The 22003-nt window shown below is 37.1% G+C and overlaps 2 protein-coding genes across 7 annotated transcripts in view; one reads left to right on the plus strand and one right to left on the minus strand.

Moving 5' to 3' along the window:
• KRIT1 (KRIT1 ankyrin repeat containing) overlaps nucleotides 1-16521 on the minus strand; it is a 41924-nt gene extending 25403 nt beyond the window's left edge. The window contains exons 1-8 of one of the 4 annotated variants that reach the window (XM_047096069.1): nucleotides 16219-16521; nucleotides 10978-11081; nucleotides 9882-10041; nucleotides 5353-5445; nucleotides 4119-4248; nucleotides 2181-2424; nucleotides 1871-1986; nucleotides 1498-1641 (exon numbers count right to left, since the gene is read on the minus strand). In XM_047096069.1, coding sequence (XP_046952025.1) covers nucleotides 1498-1641; nucleotides 1871-1986; nucleotides 2181-2424; nucleotides 4119-4248; nucleotides 5353-5445; nucleotides 9882-10041; nucleotides 10978-11079 — 989 coding nt within the window. In that variant the 5' untranslated portion in view covers nucleotides 11080-11081; nucleotides 16219-16521. Of the gene's footprint in view, nucleotides 1-1497; nucleotides 1642-1870; nucleotides 1987-2180; nucleotides 2425-4118; nucleotides 4249-5352; nucleotides 5446-9881; nucleotides 10042-10977; nucleotides 11118-16070 lie in introns of all 4 variants that reach the window. The other 3 variants (XM_047096068.1, XM_047096067.1, XM_047096065.1) reach the window with 3 other exon arrangements.
• Nucleotides 16522-16621: 100 nt separating this feature from the next.
• The window catches only part of ANKIB1 (ankyrin repeat and IBR domain containing 1), a 145756-nt gene continuing 140374 nt past the window's right edge, over nucleotides 16622-22003 (plus strand). For all 3 annotated transcript variants that reach the window (XM_047094674.1, XM_047094676.1, XM_047094677.1), the window contains exon 1: nucleotides 16622-17125. The gene's annotated coding sequence lies outside the window, so the exon portion shown is untranslated. The remainder of the gene's footprint in view (nucleotides 17126-22003) is intronic.

Consider the following 22003-nt stretch of genomic DNA (forward strand, 5'->3'; position numbering starts at 1 on the left):
CTAGGGTATTGGGATTGAGCCCTACTTTGGGCTCCGTGCTGAGTGTGGAACCTGCTTAAGGTTTTCTGTCTCTCTCCCTTTGCCCCTCTACCCAGCTCAAGCTCTCTAATAAAAAAATTAAAATATATACGTGTGTGTGTATATATATATATATATATATATACATATACATATATATGTATACAAATATACATATATGTACATATATATATTTAAGGTAACTCCAAATATGAATAGAAGATTCCCTGTAATGGGAAAACAATTAAGAACACACAGAATAAAGAAGCCTAGTTTTGAGGAAATAGAAAAAAAATTAAGAGCATATTTCTTGAATAAACTAGCATAGTTTTAGGGAAACAGCATATTTTTTAAGAGAGAAAAGATGTATATTAAAAGCAACTATATTTAGCTACTGGATCACAAATTTTGGAATCAGTGAAATCAAAGTAAGTTTGAGCAATGATCGAATTAATGCCTTTACATATAGATAAATAAACAGACACGGAGAGGTGAAATATCTTGTTAAATGTGGCTCAGATAAGACGTAGTGCACATTTGGGGCGCCTGGGTGGTTCAGCTGGTTAAGTGTCTGACTCCTGATTTTGGCTCAGGTCATGATCTCACAGTTCATGAGTTCCAGCTCCACGTTGGGCTCTATACCAACAGCTCGGAGCCTACTTGGGATTCTCTCTCTCTCTCTCTCTCTCTCTCTCTCTCTCTCTCTCTCCCTCTACCCCTCTCAAAATAAAGAAATAAACCTTCAAAAAGAAAAAGTGGACATTTAACAGGCAGTGAATAATGTAGGCACTTCTTAAACTAGCCAAGGAAGTTCACTTTCAACAGTAACTCAAAAGCAGCTTACCCATAAGAAATAATGGTAAATCACTTCATTACATCCTTTTTAGAGAATAAACTATAGCTAACACTTAAATACTGTAATGAACACAAGTTCACAGTGAGTAGAAAGAGTTAATAACCCCAATCTTGTGAGTTAATTCCGCTTAAAAAAAAATAAAGAATGGAAGGCTTTGATTCTAATGAAGGCTTTTGGGAGTTTCTCGATGCCACGGTTTTCCAAAGTACTAAATGGATACTTATCTAATATGATCAACATCAAAACATAAGTAGTTACCTCATGTAAGTTTTATAGCAAGAGAAGAGTAAAACAAACATTTATCTAATACAAAACAATAGAAATTACAAGGGTGAATAAAGGACCTACTGCTATATAATGACACTTGCTAGTGATTAGCTATTACACAGGATGACCTGGTAATGCATAAGAACACCAATGATACTTTTCTCATGGGGCAGACCTTGTAATTCTGAACAGTGGTATGTATATATAGTAATCAGATATCTAAATAGAAAGCTCATAAGGCAAACGTGGTAGAGAAAAAGGAGCTGGAATGAGAATAGTTCTGAAAAGAAGCACTAACGTTTATAACTAAAGATTCATTCCTTCTAAGAAAAAAAAAAAAAAAGTAATCCATTTACCAGCATGCATAATGAATGGGCGCCCAGTGGTCACTATCTAATTGGTTGACTGAAAATCTTTCATTGAGAAGACGGTTTAGTAATTCTGAATCTCCTTCACAGGCACTTCGATGGAGAGGAAAGTCATCTACCCACTGTCGTTCCCTAATTATTAAAAACAAATAATTTTTTTTTTTAAAAGCATTTTGAAATTCAAACTGTTTCAAAACAAACATGATATATATATGAAAGCTTTGGTCACTTAGCAGCTGCAAACTAAATCATCTATGCAATGATTACATTGCATACTAATTGCATATATCATTTTAAACAATATTTTAACATTAGAATATAAGTTTTAAAAAAGCAATGTGGAGTAAAACCAAAACAGTACTTGTCTTCTGTGACACTGCTCATGCTTCTCTGCCATTTTTCTTGTTTGGGAATTTGGATTTTTGAGTAGTCTGGAGCTCCTAGACCAAAGTATGGATTTATTACCACTTTATCTACCTAAAACGGGAAAATAGAAAAAACAAAAACCCCTTAAGAGCTTCAGATACTTGGCTTTAATAGACATATATACAACTAACTGTATATGTCATCTTATGGTTACAATTAGTAACAGGTATATTTATCTTAGGAAAAAATTACATTTGACATAAAATGTCTTTTGAAATCAGAGCCAAAATTCATTCAACTCTTACCCGGTTCGTATATTGAAGATCTGATCCAAACAAAGGGTTGTAAATACAGGTATCTGCTTTCTCTAGGGCTAACATTTTACTCTTTATTTCTAGTGCACTGTAGCCCATATGTAATGAGTTTTCCATTTGACCTGATTCAGTAGCATATGCAGGGTTTATGACATTAGTTTTTATCCGCTCAAGAGGAGAAGGCCGGAATAAAGCTGGAATAAAGTGAGATTGTGCATGGCGTTCATCTAACCACCTGGCAAAATAAAAAAGAAGAGGTAGTAGAAGTATTTGTTCAAAAGTGAAGATGAAGAAAGTAGACCATCCAACTCTGATGTGTGATACATTCTTTTTTTTTTTTTAATTTATTTATTTTTGAGAGATAAAAACAGAGCATGAGCAGGGGAGGGACAGAGAGAAAGAGACACAGCGTATGAAACAGGCTCCAGGCTCTGAACTGTCAGCACAGAGCCCAAAGTGGGGCTTGAACCCACGAACTGTGAGATCATGACCTGAGCCAAAGTTCAGTAACTGACTGAACCACCCAGGTGCCCCTTTAAAAAAATTTTTTCTTGTATTTATTTTTGAGACAGAGAGAAAGCACAAGTTAGGGAGGGGCAGAGTGAGGAGACAGTATCTGAAACGGGCTCCACACTGACAGCAGAGAGCCCAATGTGGGGCTTGAAATCACAAACTGTGAGATCGTGGCCTGAGTCGAACTCAGATGCTTAGCTGAGCCACCCAGGTGCCCCCTATTGTGTGATACATTCTAATATCACATTCAGATTTTTATATTTTTAGCTAGTGTTAAATACTTCATTTAGTATTAATCAAAGTTTTTGTTAATAGACACAGCAAACTATTTTTAAAGATGTTTATACCAGGGTACCTGGGTGATTCAGTTGGTTGAGCATCTGACTCTTGATTTCAGTTCAGGTCATGATCTCACAGTTCGTAGGTTCAGTCCCCGCATGGGGCTCTGCGCTGATAGCATGGAGCCTACTTGGGATTCTCCCTCTCTCTCTGCCCTTCCCCCACCTGTGCTCTGTCTCTCTCAAAATAAATTTTAAAAAATGCATATACCATTATAATAAAACGCCTTTCAAAAAACATGAAGTACTTTTAAGATCTGAACCATTGAGATGTAGGTGACATTTGCTCTGTTGTTACAGAAAGACAAAGGCATGATAGGTTTAAACAACTTGTCTAACTTACTCTTGTCTACTCTCACTCAGAGTAACTCAATACTAAATCTGTCAGAACTAGAGGAGCCATTTGGCCCAGCATTAGGGAAAACAGAAAGAGAACTTCAGTCAATTGCTTATTTAACTGTTTAAAAAAACAACTTTTTTTAATGTTTATTTTTGAGAGAGACACAGAGCATGAGCAAGGGAGAGACAGAGAGAGGGAGACACGGAATCCAAAGCTGGCTCCAGGTTCCCAGCTGTCAGCACAGAGCCTGACACGGGGCTCGAACCCATGAACTGTGAAATTATGATTTGAGCTGAAGTCAGATACTTAACCAACTGAGCCACCCAGGCACTCCTAATTATTTTTAAAGACATAATTAGTTCTATTGAACTACTGCAGTGGAGGAAAGATGGAAATAAGAGATCTCGTATAAAAGTAGGAGGGAAAACAAAGGCAGTGGTTAACTCAACTTGAAGATTAAAACAAAAAAACAAACAAAAAAATCCCCCAAATCTAGTTTTATATCAAGGAATCTTAATCCTTCATCCAGGGCAGTCTTTGTCATTTTTGAAAAAAAAATTAGCCCATTGTAAGCAAACCAGGAAAATCCTGTCTTTGGAGCTTTTCATTTTTATATTTTACTTCAAAAACTTACCATTGTGTTACATACATATTATTTGCTTCTGTTCTAACAGAGCTAATTTCTACTATGAAGCTGTATTTGGCTTATTAAAAAATATTTTTAGTGGTATTTCTTACTTATCCAAGGCTATTAACATCCTTGCTGTAAGTGTAGCAAAGTGACTGCTGGATTCACTACAGACTCGCATAATATCTTGTAAGCAGTAAAAAATTGGGCATCCTGGAGTATATGTATATTTAGTATTATCTGAAAAAGAAAAATGAATAATGTCATCACGTATAAGGTTTACAATAACATATTTTTCATTAAAAAAACAGTTAAGTGTAACATGAATTGTTTTAGATTTGGATTTAGAAGACCTTGATTAAACTGATGACCAGTTCTGTGACCTTATCCACTTGGAATTAGAAGACCTATATTCTTAGAGGATTACAGAAGTTGTTTCCTTGTTTTCTTCCTTAACAATGTAGCAAAATTCTGATTAATAACATTTCCAACACCATTTAAAATACTGCACTTCTTAGTCTAAGTATGACTGGGAAAAATATATATATAATTGGAATGCCAGAGCTGGCTAATAAAATATGTGTAAGTACTATGTTAGCAGCAGGCTGATGGCATATCCCCACTGGGTCATTAATTTATCGTCAGTATTATTACTGCCTTATAGGAGAGTAGTACTCTAAAGTTTCCAAAGTGATCTTCACACCTAATACCTTAATTAATTCTTCCAGCACAATGAACTTGGGTAGGAGCAGATACCCATCTTACAAACAGAGCTGAGGCTTAAAGAGGTGATTTGCCCAAGAGCACAAAATTAGTAGGCTACATGTTCTGCACTGAAATTTAGTAATTTTTCAATTATTCCAGGATGTCAAGGGCTCAAATTTTTACATTTGATCTAAAGTCTTTAAATAATACCGATACTGTTTGTTGGGCAGAGTATTTTAGAACTGTTATTAACACCTTCTTATGCCAGATAGGTCCTGATGATAGTCTGTTAATTTTCCAAAATAATGAAATATCTATTTCTAGTCATATCCTTTGAAAAATCCCTTATAACCTGAAAACTTTTTATTTCAATTATGGCTTCCTTCCTCACTTCTGTATTCTATTTTTAAAACTAGAAACAAAAACATTACTGTTTAGTCCAGAAGGCTGAATATTACTTTGAAATCAAAACATCTTTTTTTAAGTAACAAATTTCCCCACCTTCTACTAATTTAAAAATACGTATTTTACAACAATATTAGAATAGTAACTATGAATATAAATTCCTAAATTCCTCAGGAGATTTTAACTTAGTGTCTAAAATATATAAAGATCCATAAGGTAAATCTTAGACTTTACCTTTGACAACTGATGGAACAATAAATAATGCCGCTTCTCTGCCAATCTTCTCTCCATCCAGAGGAAATTTCTTCATTAGGACCACTCGTTTTCCTAACCATTTGATTAAAAAAAAAAAAAAAAAAAAGGTCTTTTAAATTTTATAAATTACCTTGAGAATTAGAAAAAAATACTTTAATTCCAATGTAGTTAACATCTAGTGTTGTAGTAGTTTCAGGTATATAATATAGGAATTCAACAATATCATATATTACTTAATGCTCATCAGGATAAGTGCTCTTAATCCCCTTCACCTATTTCACCCATACCCCCTAGCTACCTCCCCTCTGGTAACAACTAATTTGTTCTCTATATGTTAAGATTTGTTTTTTTTAGTTTATCCCATTTTTTATTTTTTTTAATTTTTTTTTAACGTTTTTTATTTATTTTTGAGACAGAGAGAGACAGAGCATGAACGGGGGAGGGGCAGAGAGAGAGGGAGACACAGAATCGGAAGCAGGCTCCCGGCTCTGAGCCATCAGCCCAGAGCCCGACGCGGGGCTCGAACTCACGGACCGTGAGATCGTGACCTGAGCCGAAGTCGGACGCTTAACAGACTGAGCCACCCAGGCGCCACCCCATTTTTTATTTTTTGAGAACTAGAAAATTTTTTAAAAGGCAGCATTAACAGGAGTTAAAATATAAAAACAGCCAATTTTATTATATGCCCTAATGAAAACTCTTAATCCTGATAATAATGCAAATTATTCTGTGCACAATCAACCAAGTAGATTCATGGTCCTGGTCTTGACTAAAAGAGAAGCTTCCTATGTATAGCAAAGAAAACTGTCCTGCTAAAGACTGACAGAGCAGCTGAATAGCAAGGCACCCTGCAGTCAAGAGCCATATACAATACTTCCTCATTCATCTGAGATACAGATGGGAAGAATTTTACTATGATCTCAGGTAGATAAGGAGGGTGGTATATGTAAGTTGCAAAGTCTTAAAGTTAACACTCAACCTCCACCCTCAATGTCAGTGTTTATTAAAATCTGATTGGGCTACAAACTACTACTGTATTCTGAATTGTAACCTCCATTCTTAGTGTTTTTCCAGATTTGGCCACAAGGGGGCTATAAATAATAACCTACAAATCGTGCCCTCTAAAACCTCTCATCTGGACACCTTTGCCATGATTTTTGTCAACTCTTCCAGTTTCCCCACTCCAAGATACAGAAACTTGTTCCTGACCCAAGTAGGAAGACTGACTGGATACCTTCTATGGACAGGTAGATAATCTAAGAGTTCAAGCAGCTTCATTTATTCACAAAATACTGGAGTCAATATATGTGATTATTATAGCCCCCAATTATTTTACAAATTGGACATGTGTACAAAATATAAGTGTTACATAGAGGATAACATCTAATAAATTTCAGAGGCAATTTCTTTTGTCTAGCTTGAGGTCCTGTCCCACTTTATCTTTCCTGTTTTGCTGCATCCCTAAACCCAGTTCTGATCCATTGTTTAATTGCGTACTTTGCAAATGACAGATGTAATGAGATCTGTTGTGGGGAAAAAATAAAAGCACTGACTACAAGTTGGGAAATGAAGGTTCTAGTCCTAACTCCTCCACTAATGGGAGTATGACCTTAACGAGTAATATCCTGTCTGCATTTCCATTTTACAGATGTGAAGATGACCATATACTAACTCACAGGACCAATTTAAGAATTTCATTAAAGGCCACCTGGGTGGCCCAGTGAGTTAGGCATCCAGCTTCAGCTCAGGTCATGATCTCTCCATTCCCGAATTTGAGCCCTGCATCGGGCTCTGTGCTGATAGCTCAGAGCCTGGAGCCTGTTTCAGATTCTGTGTCTCCCTCTCTGTCTCTGCCCCGACCTTGCTCATGCTCTCTTTCTGTCTCAAAAATAAATAAACGTTAAAAAAAATTTTTTTTAAGAATTTCATTAATAAGTAGGGGTGATAGTGCTTTTATAAACGATATATAGCACTGCACAAAAAATTAAGGTATAACCACTGCTATTATAAAGTCTTTGTGATTTACATGTGATGCTTGTATAAGGAATCCTCTTACTCTACAAAAATATTTCATATATTTAGAAAACTCAATACAAAAAGTATAGTCAGGATGTGGTATGGCTTATTATAACTAATATAACTAGTTAGGTTAAAGTTCGCCATTTTAATTTCTCTTATTAAAAGCTCCTAAAGGTGCCTGGGTGGTTCAGTTGGTTAAGCGTCCAACTTCAGCTCAGGTCATGATTTCACAGCTTGTGGGTTCAAACCCCGCATTGGGATCTGTGCTGACAGCTCAGAGCCTGGAATCTGCTTTGGATTCTGTCTCCCTCTCTCTCTCTGCCCCTCCCCCGCTCATGCTCTGTTTCTCTCTCTCCATTTCTCTCTCTCTCAAAAAATAAACATTAAAAAAATTTTTTACATCTCCTGGAAAATCTTCTAAAAGGACTACCCATTTCTCTGGGCCAGAGGACATCTTTGTTAACAATGACACCACTCCATCCCCCTTCTGGGTGAATGGACTGAGTGGCAGAGTATGGCTAATTCACATAACAAATTATGACTCGTCTGTCTTAGCTCAAATATGTGATCTGGATATATGTCTCAGGAATTTGATCTCAGGATCAATCCTGATAACTACAACAATTTGGCAACAGTAGAACAAGTCTAGATGAAAATTTATCAGAGAAGTTCAAGACTAAGGTAGAAAAGACTGACAAATTTGTGGCGTCCAAAAAGAGCCTTTTATGTGCCTTGATCACCAACAAGGATAGTCCCCTTTTTAGCTAAGATCAATTTCTAGATCATTTTATTAAAAAATCAATCTGATGATTAGGGAAAGGAGATCTCTTTAAGGGACTTAGAATATGTATCAGAGATCTATAAATTTATGCAGTAACTTATTATAACTGAGTTGTAAGGCCTTAGAGCCTCTACCCTTCAGGCCCTCTTAGGGAGATTACCTATTAGAAAGGTAAAAAAAATATGGGAGCACCTGGGTGGCTCAGTTGGTTGAGCGCCTAACTTTGGCTCAGGTCACAACCTCATGGTTCACAAGTTCAAGCCCTCTGTCGGGCTCTGTGGAGACAGCTCAAAGCCTAGAGCTTGCTTCAAATTCTGTGTCTCCCTCTCTGCACCTCTCCCACTCATGCTCTGTCTCTGTCTCTCAAAAATAAACATTAAAAAAAAGGTAAAATATGGTGAATGATACTCTAAAAATTATGAATCAGAGGCTTACAGTTCAACTGTCTCTAGACAACAAATACCCAAAATAACTAATAACTGAAACCACAGGATTCAACCCTATCTCTGCAACATAAATAGTCTCTTTACTGAAAACAGATGAATTAGACAATTTCTAGACAGAGTAACAGAAAAAAAAAACACCGCATAAGCTTTAAAAAAAAAAAAGTAGGCACAGAGAGGTATGCCTTACCTCATCAACAACTGTTTTCAACAGCTATTTGACTGAAATTGGCTTTAGCTTCTTAACAATAATGCCTGAATCTTGGACATAGTTTATAATTTTTGTAACTTTTTTTTTTTAAACATTTATTCATTTTTGAGAGACAGACAGAAACAGAGCGTGAGTGAAGGAGAGGCAGAGAGAGACACACACACAGAATCTGAAGCAGGCTCCAGGTTCTAACCTGTCAGCACAGAGCCAAACACGGGGTTCCAATTCACTAACCACGAGATCATGACCTGTGCTGAAGTTGGACACTTAACCGAATGAGCCACCCAGATACCCCAATTGGTTAATTTTTAAACAGCTTCCTTATAAATAAAAATTGTAGTTCAAAGACACTTAAATTGAAAACTATATTTCTCGTAAAAGTGATTTGAATTTTCTCTTAGTTTTCAAGACACCCCTTGGTTTCCTATCTCTACTGAACAAATCATTAACACTGCAACTTATTTAAATATTTTTCAACTTAAAAGAACATTACAGTCAAGTTATTTCTTGAAGGGCTTTGCTACACCTTAAAAAAAAGTTTTCTGAGTCTTTTTCAAGCTTTTTTCTTTTTTTTAATGGAAAGGAACATAAAAAGAAATTGATTTTTTTTTTTTTTAAAGATTTTATTTTTGGGCGCTTGGGTAGCTCAGTCAGTTAAGTGTCCAACTTCAGCTAAGGTCATGATCTCACAGTTCACGGGTTCAAGCCCCACATCAGGCTCTGTGCTGACAGCTCATAGCCTGGAGCCTGCTTCAAATTCGGTTGTCTACCTCTCTCTCTGCCCTTCCCCCGCTCCTACCCTGTCTCTCTTTCAAAAATAATAAACATTTTTTTAAAAAATAAAAAATTTATTTTTAAGTAATCTTTAAACCCAATGTGGGACTCGAACTTACAACCCTGAGATTAAGAGTCACACACTCTAAAACTGAGCTATCCAGGCTACCCAAAGAAATTGATCTTAATATATTTTTAAAAATATCTTTCTCCACAATCAGTTGAAGGAAACTGTATTAAAAAAAAAAAAAAAAGAAAAAGAAAAGAAAAAGTTTCCTACCTCTGATACCCTGGTTTGCAGGAGAAATTGGTTTGGTAGTTTCTACTACATAATCCAATATGCCTTGTGTTACTTCACTGTTGCCTTGAAGTTTAGTTTCCAATAAAACTTTCTTTCTCTTTTTTTTCTGTCCTTCAATGGGAACTTCATGCAACAAAATCTTAGATGAGAAAAATATTAAAATTTAAAATAAAATTTACTTGCCCTAGATTATAATAAGCCAGCAGTCTTTCTTAACCCTAGCTTCATATTAGAATATCCTGGGAAGCTTTTAAAACAATAGCAATGCCTAGCTTCATCCCAGACCTGTTAAATCAGCATGTGTGGGGAGTGGGGCCCTGGTAGTGAAAGTTTTAAAGTTCCCCAGGTGATTCAACAGTACATTCAGGATTGAGAACTGGTAAGCCAGAGCATTACTGAAGCAGCAACCTCCTGAGAACCTCTGCAATATCCTTTAATAGGTTTCAGATAACTAACCTTAAGAAAGCAATTTAAGCTAGAGAAATTAGCTGGAGTTAGAAGTATTTTGTGATGCCTAGAATCTGTCGCATAGAAGAGATAATTCTGTTTTAGGTTTTGTTGTTGTTGGGTTTTTTTTGGCCTCAATCACATTTATTAGTATATGTAATACAATTCCGGACTACAGAGAAGTAACTTAATTGCTTAAAACTTTAACTAAAGTTAAAAAGATATTTTAAAATGAACTGTTAAAAAAGAGTTCTTTGGGGAAATAACCAAGAACAATATTTACATTGGAACTTGGAATAAGCTGACTTTTGCAATGTTTTTTTAATTTTTGAGAGTCATTTCATAAATTGTACTTTTTAAAAATTAAATTTATACATTATAAAGAAAACACAAATGACTGCCTTTAATATCCAATAATTTACACCTATCAATTAAATAATGGTCACAAGGCATGCAACAGATAAGCAGACGGTGAGGAGCAGAGATTTTAGAAGCATCAGTTCTACTTTTCCAAGATCTAGGTTGTCAACCAAAATTCACAGGATATGAGAAGACTATATATGTAAATGAAAATAACCAAAAATGACATTCAATGGTAGCAAATCAAATGTTAGTAAATTGTTCTCACTTCATAGGACTTAGCTCTGTATTCCCGAGAATTGAGACTGGCAGTATTCTTTGGACGAATAACAGCAACATATGCATCTTCTATGTTTTCTGGATTTCCCATTGCTTTATAAAACAAACAAACAGAAATCCTCTGAAATACTAAAAAACACATAATCAACATAATCAGTTTGAAAAACAATTTCAAAAATAACATGTTTATTTTTCTATCTTAGAATATATATACTACCTAAAAGGCAAGCCAGAGATGACGATCTTACCACTGAACTATTCAAAATCTTAGCTTATAATTTTAAGATTTTTCTCATGTTCCTTTTTTCCTTTTCTGTGAAAAAATTTAATGGAGATAATAATTTTGTATGTCTAAACTGTGTAAGAATCAGCCTTTTGGACCTAAAAAAAAAAAGATTATAAAATGTCTTATAAATACTAAGCAAATAATGACCTGAGATAATAATTCAGAATTCTACACACTTCTTTTCCATAAATTACACCAGTAAATGTCATATTGTTAAAAGCTTGGAAGCTGGAAATAGGCAGCTGCCATTGACATTCTCTCCAAAATCTTTAGAAAGAACTTCGATATTTGACATTTGGATTAGCTAAAATATACCTTACAAATTTTCTTTGGAGATGCCTATTGCAGAATCAAAAACACTTGGTCAGTTGATAAAATCTTTCTGATGATGATTTAAGAATCTTTTCCACTTCCATTATCAATTCCCTAGATAACTCCAACTTTTTCTTCCAAATATGTATTTTACACATGCACATGCACACGCTTGTGTGCACACACACACCTTTTCCCCAGACTAATTTAAGTATCCACTGGTGAATTACCAAAAAGTATTTGAATTTCAAGCACTTTCTTGGTTGTTTAAAAAAAAAAAAAAGACACTGTGTTGTGAATACATTGTATAACATATGTAGCATAATTACACAAACCTTTTTTTCTGTTAAGCACCTAAAAGAGAAATCAAGTAATCCTTTATCTTCTAGACACAATATAAAATAATCAATTCCTGTGCTGATAAACTTCCATTAAAAAAAATGGGGAGGGGTGCACCTGGGTGGCTCAGTCGGTTAAGCATCTGACTTTGGCTCAGGTCATGATCTCACAGTTCGTGGGTTCAAGCCCCACGTTGGGCTCTGTGCTGACAGCTCAGAGCCTGAAGCCTGTTTCGGATTCTGTGTCTCCCTCTCTCTCTGCCCCTCCCTCATGCATACTCTATGTCTCTCTCTCTCTCTCTCTCTCCCTCAAAAATAAATAAACATTTTTAAAAATCTAGGAAAATACTTTATTAATACTCATAATTTCTCTGGAATATATAGTACTACACAGTCCACTCACCTTTTAAAACATAAACAAATGTGATGTAATAGAAAAAAGGCACAACCATGAGGGTTACAGTATTTTGTTTTTACATCATTTAATGTTAACATATCCTCCAAAGATTCTAAAAATTGATTTTCAAGAAATATTCATACTTGAATATTTTAAATACACACATTTTCAGTGACATGAAACAAGAAAACAAAGGCTTAATTAAGTTAGGAAAAGAACAAAAGTTGTTAACATATCAAGGCAGAAACACATGCAGAGGGATTGGAAAAGAATAACTTGAGCTAAAAAATAATAGAGAAAGGTATAACTACAGTTAGCAATATGTTTAGACTGAGTTTTAGATAAAAGTTCAAGTGACTAAGTATAGGAAATAGGTGACATTTTGTTATGGCTCATTCTATTCTGAAAAATGCTTAGGTATAACTGGTAATGTTCCAAGCGATAAGGTCCTACAAATATATAGAAGTGGTTCTCAACTAAGGGTGGTACCCTACCTGGGATCATTTGAAAGCATTTCTGGGTTTCACTTTGGAAAAGTAGGGGCATTTCTGGTTTTCACTTTGGAAAAGGGGAGGTGTACAAATGCCATTTAGTCCCCATGGGCAGGCTTGTTACATTTCTTTGCTATTCCAGAAAGTTTAACAAAACATCAAAAATACTTTTTTTTTTCCCCAAAGGAATGATTTTCTTTTAGGTTTATTTATGGGAGAGTGAGACAGAGAGAGAGAGAGAGAGAGAGAGAGAGAGAGGTTTATTTATGAGTGAGAGAGAGAGAGGGAGAGAGAACAAGCTGGAGAGGGGCAGAGAGAGAAAGGGGACAGACGATCCAAAGCACAAAGCCTGCTTGGGATTCTGTCTCTCCCTCTCTCTGCCCCTCCCCGACTCTCTCTCTCAAAATAAATAAACTTAAAAAAAAAAAAAACATTTGCTATATTGAGTACAGATGAACAAACTAGAGCCTTTTACACAGGAGAAGAAGAGAAGATTCAGTATGTGAATATGGGTATTGCAAATTTAGTAAGCAGAAGTCAAAGTTGACAAGATGACTTACCAGTTTACAAAGTACACGCTAGTAGAAATTACCAGCAGTGGAAACAAAAGCAAAAATGAACTGCTGGGACCTCATCAACATAAAAAGCTTCTGCAGAGTGAAGGAAACAATCAGCAAAACTAAAAGGCAACCGACAGAATGGGAGAAGATATTTGCAAATGACATATCAGATAAAGGGTTAGTATCCAAAATCTATAAAGAACTTTGCAAACTCAACACCCAAATAACAAATAATCCAGTGAAGAAATGGGCAAAAGACATGAACTTTTCCAAAGAAGACATCCAGATGGCCAAATGGCACATGAAAAAATGCTCAACATCACTCATCATCAGTGAAATACAAATCAAAACCACAATGAGATACCACCTGACACCTGTCAGAATGGCTAACATTAACAACCCAGGCAACAACAGGTGTTGGTGAGGATGCGGAGAAAGAGGATCTCTTTTGCATTGCTGGTAAGAATGCAAACTGGTGCAGCCACTCTGGAAAACAGTATGGAGGTTCCTCAAAAAATTAAAAATAGAACTACCCTACAAACCAGCAATAGTACCACTAGGTATTTATCCAAGGGATACAGGTATGCTGTTTCAAAGGGGCACATGCACCCCAATGTTTATAGCAACACTATCAACAATAGCCAAAGTATGGAAAGAACCCAAATGTCCATCAATGGATGAATGGATAAAAAAGATGTGGTATATAGATACAATGGGGTATTACTCAGTAATCAAAAAGAATGAAATCTTGCCATTTGCAACTATGTGGATGGAACTGGAGGGTATTATGCTAAGTGAAATTAGTCAGAGAAAGACAAAAATCATATGACTTCACTCATATGCGAACTTTAAGAGACAAAACAGATGAACATAAGGGAAAGGAAGCAAAAATAATATAAAAAACAGGGAGGGAGACAAAACATAAGAGACTTCAAAATATGAACAAACAGAGGGTTACTGGAGGAGTTATGGGAGGGGGGGGATGGGCTAAATGCGTAAGGGGCATTAAGGAATCTACTCCTGAAATCATTGTTGCACTATATGCTAACTAACTTGGATGTAAATTTAAAAAGAAAATTAAATTAAAATAAGTAAATAAATAAAATATTTCACTTATAAAAAAAAAAAAAGGAAATTACCAGCAGTGATCAGAAAGTATATCTTCGTAAGTAAAAACCAAAAATTGGGATGTTATGTTAGGTCTCTGTAAAATGTTCCTGAGACAGAAAATGATCCCCTTTCTTCATCCTTAAACAATGTTTCTCAATCTTTTGTTTAACTCCCGTCAACTTGAAATAACCAAACCAAGCCAAACCCACAAAATGTTTCTATTCACATAGTTGAAAATCACTGAGAAAGCATATTTTTTATCCCCACCAGCCAAAGTGATTTTATCAAGTTGTCCTTGGGTTTTGTTGCTTTCATTTTCTCAATATAACACTTAATATGTTTTAAAAATAATGTGAATAACGCTTACAATGCTTACTATGTACTAGACATTATGTTAAGTGCTTTACATACATTAATTCATTGTTCCCCCCTAAACCTGATGAAATAGGTATTATTACTGTTATCCCCATGTTACAGGAAAAAAGCTGAGGTAGAGTAGCTAAGTTATTTGACCCTTCCCTATTCCCTTGGAACAATTCACTATTTTATAGCATTATAACGTTAAAGAGAAGAGATGGCAACTAAATTATCAGTAAGAATTCCTCCATAGGGATTTATTGACCATAGAAATCTCATCCTTTTGCTAAAAAGAGAGGAATTATTAATAAAGTAGAACAGAAAATAGCCATTGGTGCTACTTCTAAGTAAGCTTGCTTCCTCCTTGTCCCTCCCACCAATTCTAATCATCACTTATCATCAAGGTCAACAAGTGTCACTGATAATTTTCAAAGGCTTTCTTTCTGTTAAGTGACATTCCGTTCTGTAACTTAAGATATTTAATAATCTTCAAATTGCTTTTGAAGGCAATTACACTAAATATGGCTAATACAGAAGGAACTAAGTAATACTGACATCGGGAATCAAATGAAATCCTACAGTGAACACCAGTGTTACTTAAGGTTATTTGGGGGAGCATAATTTCATACATAGTGTACTAAATATGCTGTGTATCAGCTGCCACTATAGTTCTGCAACCCAATATTTAGGTGAACCAACTAACAGTAAAGCATGGTGTGAGGGCTGGAGAAGATCATGGAATGAATCGTTTTTATACTTTTTTGAAAACATATTTGAATTTTTGTCATTTCCCCCAAATAAGATGAGGCCACCAAGGCAGTTAAGAGACTATAGATTCAAAGAGAAAGAAGCATATGCAAACAAATTGTGAAGGCGCACAAGTTCTCTAAGCGAGTCAGAAGGGAATGGGAGTGAGATCCTGAGTTAGGCCATCTAGATCAATGATTTCTTTTGAAGATAAATACACTATAAATAAAAAGCAGAGAAACCCCAAAGCCTCAAAAGATAGAAGTGTTAAGAGGTTAGATGAGCTGGAATGACAAGTTGTGAATCGCCTTCCCCGAAATGACAAAAACAACAAAAAAATCTCCAACATTCTGCCAGATTTTTCCTCCGCCACCACCCAACGTCCACTACCGGGAAAGGACGTGCACGTCTCTTTGCTCAAAGAGCTGCCACCCCAGAAGTGGCTCTGGCCTCTGTTACTACTTTTAAGAAATAAATTCCTTGCCTGGAGAAACTAGATGTGGAGGTAGTTCAGCCTCCCACCTCTGTTTTCCCTCGCGGGAATCTGGTTCTCGTTCCTCCTCGTCTCACCCGTGCGGGCGGCCGAGCACTTCCAGGACCGCTACATGCAACTCACTGGGTGGGACAGTCACCTGCGGGGCGGGGTGCTGTCACCGCTTTCTCATTCCTCCTTCCTTCTCTTTCCCAGCAGCCAGGCCTAACTTCCTGTGACAGGAAAACCCTCCGTAGCCACCAGAAGCCTCCTGGAGTGTTCGGCCGCTCTTCCCAAAATGCGCCTCAAGCGCTCGAGTCTCTGGACTCGGAGAAACTCTTGCCGCCTAGTTCTTTATTGGCCTTCCCTCTACTCGCACCTCAGCACCATATCACACTCTCCCGAAAGTAAGGGTTTCCAGGTCTTCAAAAGCCTTTGATTTCCATATCGCCGCTACCGGGGCGAGGAAATCACTTCCGGGTTTATGCGCCTTGCAGCGTCGCGGTTGGCGACGGAAAAGCTTCCGGGTCGACGGGTTAGCTGCTGCCGTTCCTGCTGCTTCCCGCTGGGGCTGCGGGCTGTCTGGTGCTGGTGGTGCCGGCGGCTCGAGGACGGGGGTGGCAGCGGCCGGCACGCTAGCGGCTGAGCCGGAGGCGGGGGTGGGGAGAAGGGCGGCCCAGGCTGCGTGCGCGCGTGCAAGGCTGGAGCATGAGCCGGACTTGACCGCGAGGCGGAGGCAAAAGCCACCGCCCCCTCTTCCCCTCTCTTGAGTGAGGCGGCGCGGCGGCCAGAGAGGGATGGGGGGCGCCCGCCCAGTCTGAGCCTCGTCGCGGGTGCCTCCGTCTCACGCAGCGTTCCTCGCGGGCCTCTAGTGCGCACCCTCGGCCCCAGCAGCCTCTGCCCGGCGCACTCCGGCCGGCAAGGAGGGGGCACCCGCCTGGGTGGGTGGGGCGGGAGGGTACCTGAGGTCACCTGCTCGGCGCGAGAGGCTGAGGCGGCCACGGCGTTGGCAGAACTGCAGAGCTTCGGGGTCCACCTGACCCTTATCCTCAGCCCGGGAAGTAACCGTAAGTCTCAGCTTCACCATACGAATGTGTTTGAGATTATCTCAACCCTTTTTGGGCTCTGAGTTCGGCGCTGCCTAGTCCACGCCCTCCCGGGTCTCTTACAAATGTGTCTCCTTCCTCTTGTGGAGGATTGTACCTCTGCCTGTCCCCATCCTTGAATAGGCAACAGCCTCTGTTGGTCCCATGGGGCTTTTCTCCCAGTGAATTTGCAAGTCTCCGTGGCACGTCCCATCCTCGTCCAGATGCAGTTCCTTGTCCCTCTGTCCTCAAAGATCTGTGTTCTCCCCCTTTTTTATCTGTATCCCAGACCTCGCAGCCTCTCCCGCCCATCCTTTAAGACGTGGAAAGCCACGGGTTGGGCAAATCTCGTGAGCTAGAGGGTCTTGAGTGGATGGGTGAAAGTGCTCTGTAGGGTTGTGATGGGTGGGGATAGGTGCAGATAGCTCTATTGGACCTTTATTTTTGCAGCGTCTGCCACCAAAACAAAAGGATGGGTCTCTCCTGGACCTTCATTCCTCACCGTAACTGTGTATAGGCTCTTTTCTGTGCATTACTGTTTGAGTCGCAGGAGATTGGAACTACAGCTGTAATTAAGCATCTCCTAAGGAGGTTTTAAGAATTAGTCTCAAAAGCTCTATTCACACGGAATTTGCATATTAAACAATCTTGTATTGGAATGAAGACCCTTTCCAGAAGAGCTTTGCTAGTAGATCTAAGAAATGAACGTAAAAACAAAAGTCTGATGTTTCAAATATGTTTTTTCATGTCTTTAAGTAATTTTTAGTGTTTTGGATTTACATTTAGTTCTTAATTTATGAAGTATGTGTTTGTGTTTGTTGAAATAAATTTTGTATTGGAAAGTTTTGCATTGTCAGTGATTAAAAAAAGTGATTTTTAAAGATCATGTCAGATTGTATTGGTAAGATATTATTTTAAGTCCTTAATTCTAGAGAGACCCATTTTTACTGATTTGGATCAGCCACCTACAGATATTACACATTTTGGCCCCTATGACCTTACTGCTTCTTAGTTAAAAAATAAACGAAATGTTTATTTCCAGATTTCCGGCTAAGCATTTTTTCTCTTCAAAATTTAGTTTGCTTTCTAAACTGCCACTGCAGAACTTTCCAGAAATTAGATTAAAAAATAATTGTAATATTGTCAGTGGCCTTCATGCTTTTGACACTTTACAGGGCACTGCAGGAAGCAAATAATAATTTAAGAATAATTTTTCTCTGCATATTGCAGGTTCCTTGTTACTATTCTGTAAACTGTTCTGTAATGTAAACTGGTAGCTTTGTCATTTTTTTTTCCTGAAGACATAGTAATTTTGTTAGGAAAGGTAGATGTGTTTAATGATGATTTTTATTGTTGTTTTCAAAACCTTCTTCCAGCAATTGATTTTGGATTATTATTTGATTTGTAACTTCACATTGTTCACAGATTTTAGTTTGAAGTAGGCTCAGGAGATGTAGCTCCAGCTGTCTGTCTAGAAGTGTACTTTACTGGCTTGTTTCAGAATCAAGCACTGAGTGTATTATTAAAGACGTGATTTGCTTTGCATAAAATTGATCAGTTTCCAATAAAAGTGAGGTGATGGGCCATAACTTAGAAAAGCCTTTTTTTTTTTAAAAAAGTCTATTGATCCCTATTATCTTTGGAAATAGAATGGGGAAGATAGGACTGTATTTTCGTATTATACTTTTCTCCTTGCCAGCTGCACTGAGAATTTAGAGTTTTCAGTATGAAAATGTTGCAAAACCATGCAGATTGTGCCATAAGGATGAGCTCTAACAGGTGGCTGCTGAGACAAGGGAGAAAAGTTCGTTAGCTACTCTTTTGTATTCCGGTAGCACTGCTCACTTTTGAGAGTTGATTTTCAAGATGAACTTGTGAAAGTGAAATATGTATATTTACAATGTACTTGTAAGTAAAAGTTCTGAGGTAATTTTTCTGTATAAATAGATGGAAAAACTTGAATTAAGCGTATCTGATTCTCCTTGAATGGAATTTAGAAAATATTCCTCAGTGCCTTGGGTGCTTTTTCACTCTTTGAGGATGGATACAACAGTTATTTAGATGAAATTTAAAAATACTTTTCTTTTTTTATTTATTTTTATTTAAAAAAATTTTTTTAATGTTTACTATTTTTGTGAGGGAGACAGAGACAGAGAGCAAGCAGGGAAGGGGCAGAGAGAGAGGGAGACACAGAATTGGAAGCAGGCTCCAGGCTCTGAGCTCGTGGCATAGAGCCCAATGCGGGGCTCAAACTCACAGACGGTGAGTTCATGACCTGAGCTGTAGTCGGCTGCCCAACCGACTGAGCAAACTAGGCGCCCCTAAAAGTACTTTTCTATAATATTAGACTTCGTATGTGACACATTTGCCAAAACAGACTTGAGAGTGACTCTGTTATTATTTAAAAAGCCAGTCAGAGGAGTTTCTATGCATGGTTCTAAAAATGTTTCTGTATTTTCTTTACTTTCTCAAAGTGACTTGCTTAGGGAATAGTAATTCTTGGACTGTAAGCTTATTTTTCAGACAATCTCAGGCTACCTCTTTTTTTCTTTTACAGATAACTTCCTTTCATATTCACTTCATGTCAGTAAACCTTTATTGAATGCCTACTTTGTGTGCCAGGCACTATGTTAGATTCTGGGACTACAAGTTTAAGTAAGAATTCATTTCCTTATCGAATTTGTCAGTCTAGATTCTATCTATCTGCCTTTATAGACATCTCTAATAGGTTTTGAAGTCACTTCACCATATTTCAGGGTTGTTTCACATCATTTCTATGAGAATAAACACATTTAATGCCATTTACTGAGTGCTTGACTCACACTAGCCACCATGCTAAATGCTTTATATACATAATTTCATTCAATTCGTATAATAGTCATAAGAAGTGTTTTATCTCCATTTAAAAACCATACAGATTCTGATTTATAGTAATACTGAATGTTGTTTTACTTGTAATATGCTAGATTCCTCCATCAGGGAAAGAAGTTGTAATATAGATATAGCAATTTTTAATTCTCTAATGCTTTGAATAGAAAAATTCTCATTTCATAAGGTATTAATATCTTTTATTTTCTAAAGCAGATGAGTTATGTACTATAAATACAATTTTCAGTAGTTATTGAAACCGTCAAAAAGATAATTTGGAAGTTCATTATGGTTAATTGTATTATAGATCTTCAGGTACATAACTTCTTTTTTCTTCTAGTTTAGCAATGGGATCAATAGCTTATAAAATGTACCAAAAAAATTCTCCAGGAAAGATAGGATGTTGAGCTATATGAAATCTATTCAGCTTTTTAAGTTTTGAGTTTAACTTTGACAACTGTCTGATGTCTTGAAGGTTTGAATACATTTCAGTGAAAATGTATTCCTTCAGGTTTAAAAATCTTTAAATATATATGGTTTATCCTAATGATTTAATATAGTTCTATCTAATCATTTTCCAAAGTCTCACTTTTTTTTAATGTTTATTTATTTATTTTGAGAAAGGAGAAATGGGCCAGAGAGAGAGGGAGAAAGAGAATACCAAGCAAGTTCTGCATGGTCAGTGCAGAACCCAACACGGTACACGGGGCTCAGTCTCTTGAATTGTGAGACCGTGTGACCTGAGCTGAAATCAAGAATCTGATGCTTAACATACTGAGCCACCAAGACTCTCCTAACATTTAAAAAAAAAGGGTTTGTTTTAATGTTTTTATTTTTGTGAGAGAAAGAGTGTGCACACAAGCAGGGAGGGGCAGAGAGAGAGAGAGAGATGTAGAGGATCTGAAGCAGTTTCTGTGCTGGCAGCACAGAGCCTGATGCAGGGCTCAAACTCATCAACCATGAGATCATGACCTGAGCTGAAGTCAGATGCTTAATCATCTGAGCCACCCACACGTCCCACCCTCACATTTTTTTTTTTTTAAAGATGATCTTCCACTGTCCATTGTTTTCTCCAAAAACCTCACTTCTATTCTAAACATTTCATTCTGGTTTTGTTTGCATGTTTGGTTTAGTTTGTTTTTACCATAAACTCCCAACAGTTTGCCATTCTTTAAGTTAAGGCCTTTGCTACTGGTTACACATTCTTCTGTTTTTAGGACTATAGAGCAGATAATCCTCCTTCAAGTTCCTAAGAAAGATAATCCTTGCTGTTTTCCTGTTCTCAGACGTATTTTCACTTGACATAGACAGTTTTTCCCTTTCAGTGTAGCAGAATTCTTGTTACTCAGGTCACTGTTTTCTGATTAGAACAATGTTGAGAATTCCTGTCCCAGTATATAATAGTGACTAAATTATAAATGCATTAGGTGTTAGGACCATAAAGATGAGTAAGTCAAGATTCCTTTCCTCATTGAACTGTAAAATGCCTGTTGAAAATCCACAAAGAGAGGAAACTTCATTTAAAAACTCAATGATGCTCTTTTCCAAATAAGCCTAAAAACATTGTCCTCCTTCTTAACCTATCCCCTCAGAGTATTATAAAGGAAAGTATGTAAATAAACATACTAGGCCAGGGTTTTTATTCTGTTTTCTGGCCTCTGGCAGAAAAAAGTGATTTACAGAAAAGGTAACTTTCTCTGACTTGCAGAAAGATGCCAGAAGATAGCAAAGAACTCCTATATTCCCTTCCCTCAGATTTCACCATTGTTATTATTTTACTGCATTTCTTTTATTGCCGCTCCTCTGTTTCCATACATAATGCTACGTACGTGTGTATATATGTGTGTAAAAAAAAAATATATATATATATATATATATATGTATATTTATCCTGTATTAGTCTTTTTCTAAACATTTTGGAGCAAGCAGCAGATATGGTGTCCCAGCACCTGTAAACACTATAGTGTCTATTTTCCAAAAACAAGTTACTCT

The sequence above is a fragment of the Lynx rufus genome, unplaced genomic scaffold (assembly GCF_022079265.1).
Source record: "Lynx rufus isolate CCGP_SWC_20201006 ecotype Redwood Valley unplaced genomic scaffold, mLynRuf1.p SCAF_4, whole genome shotgun sequence".
NCBI lineage: Eukaryota > Metazoa > Chordata > Mammalia > Carnivora > Felidae > Lynx > Lynx rufus.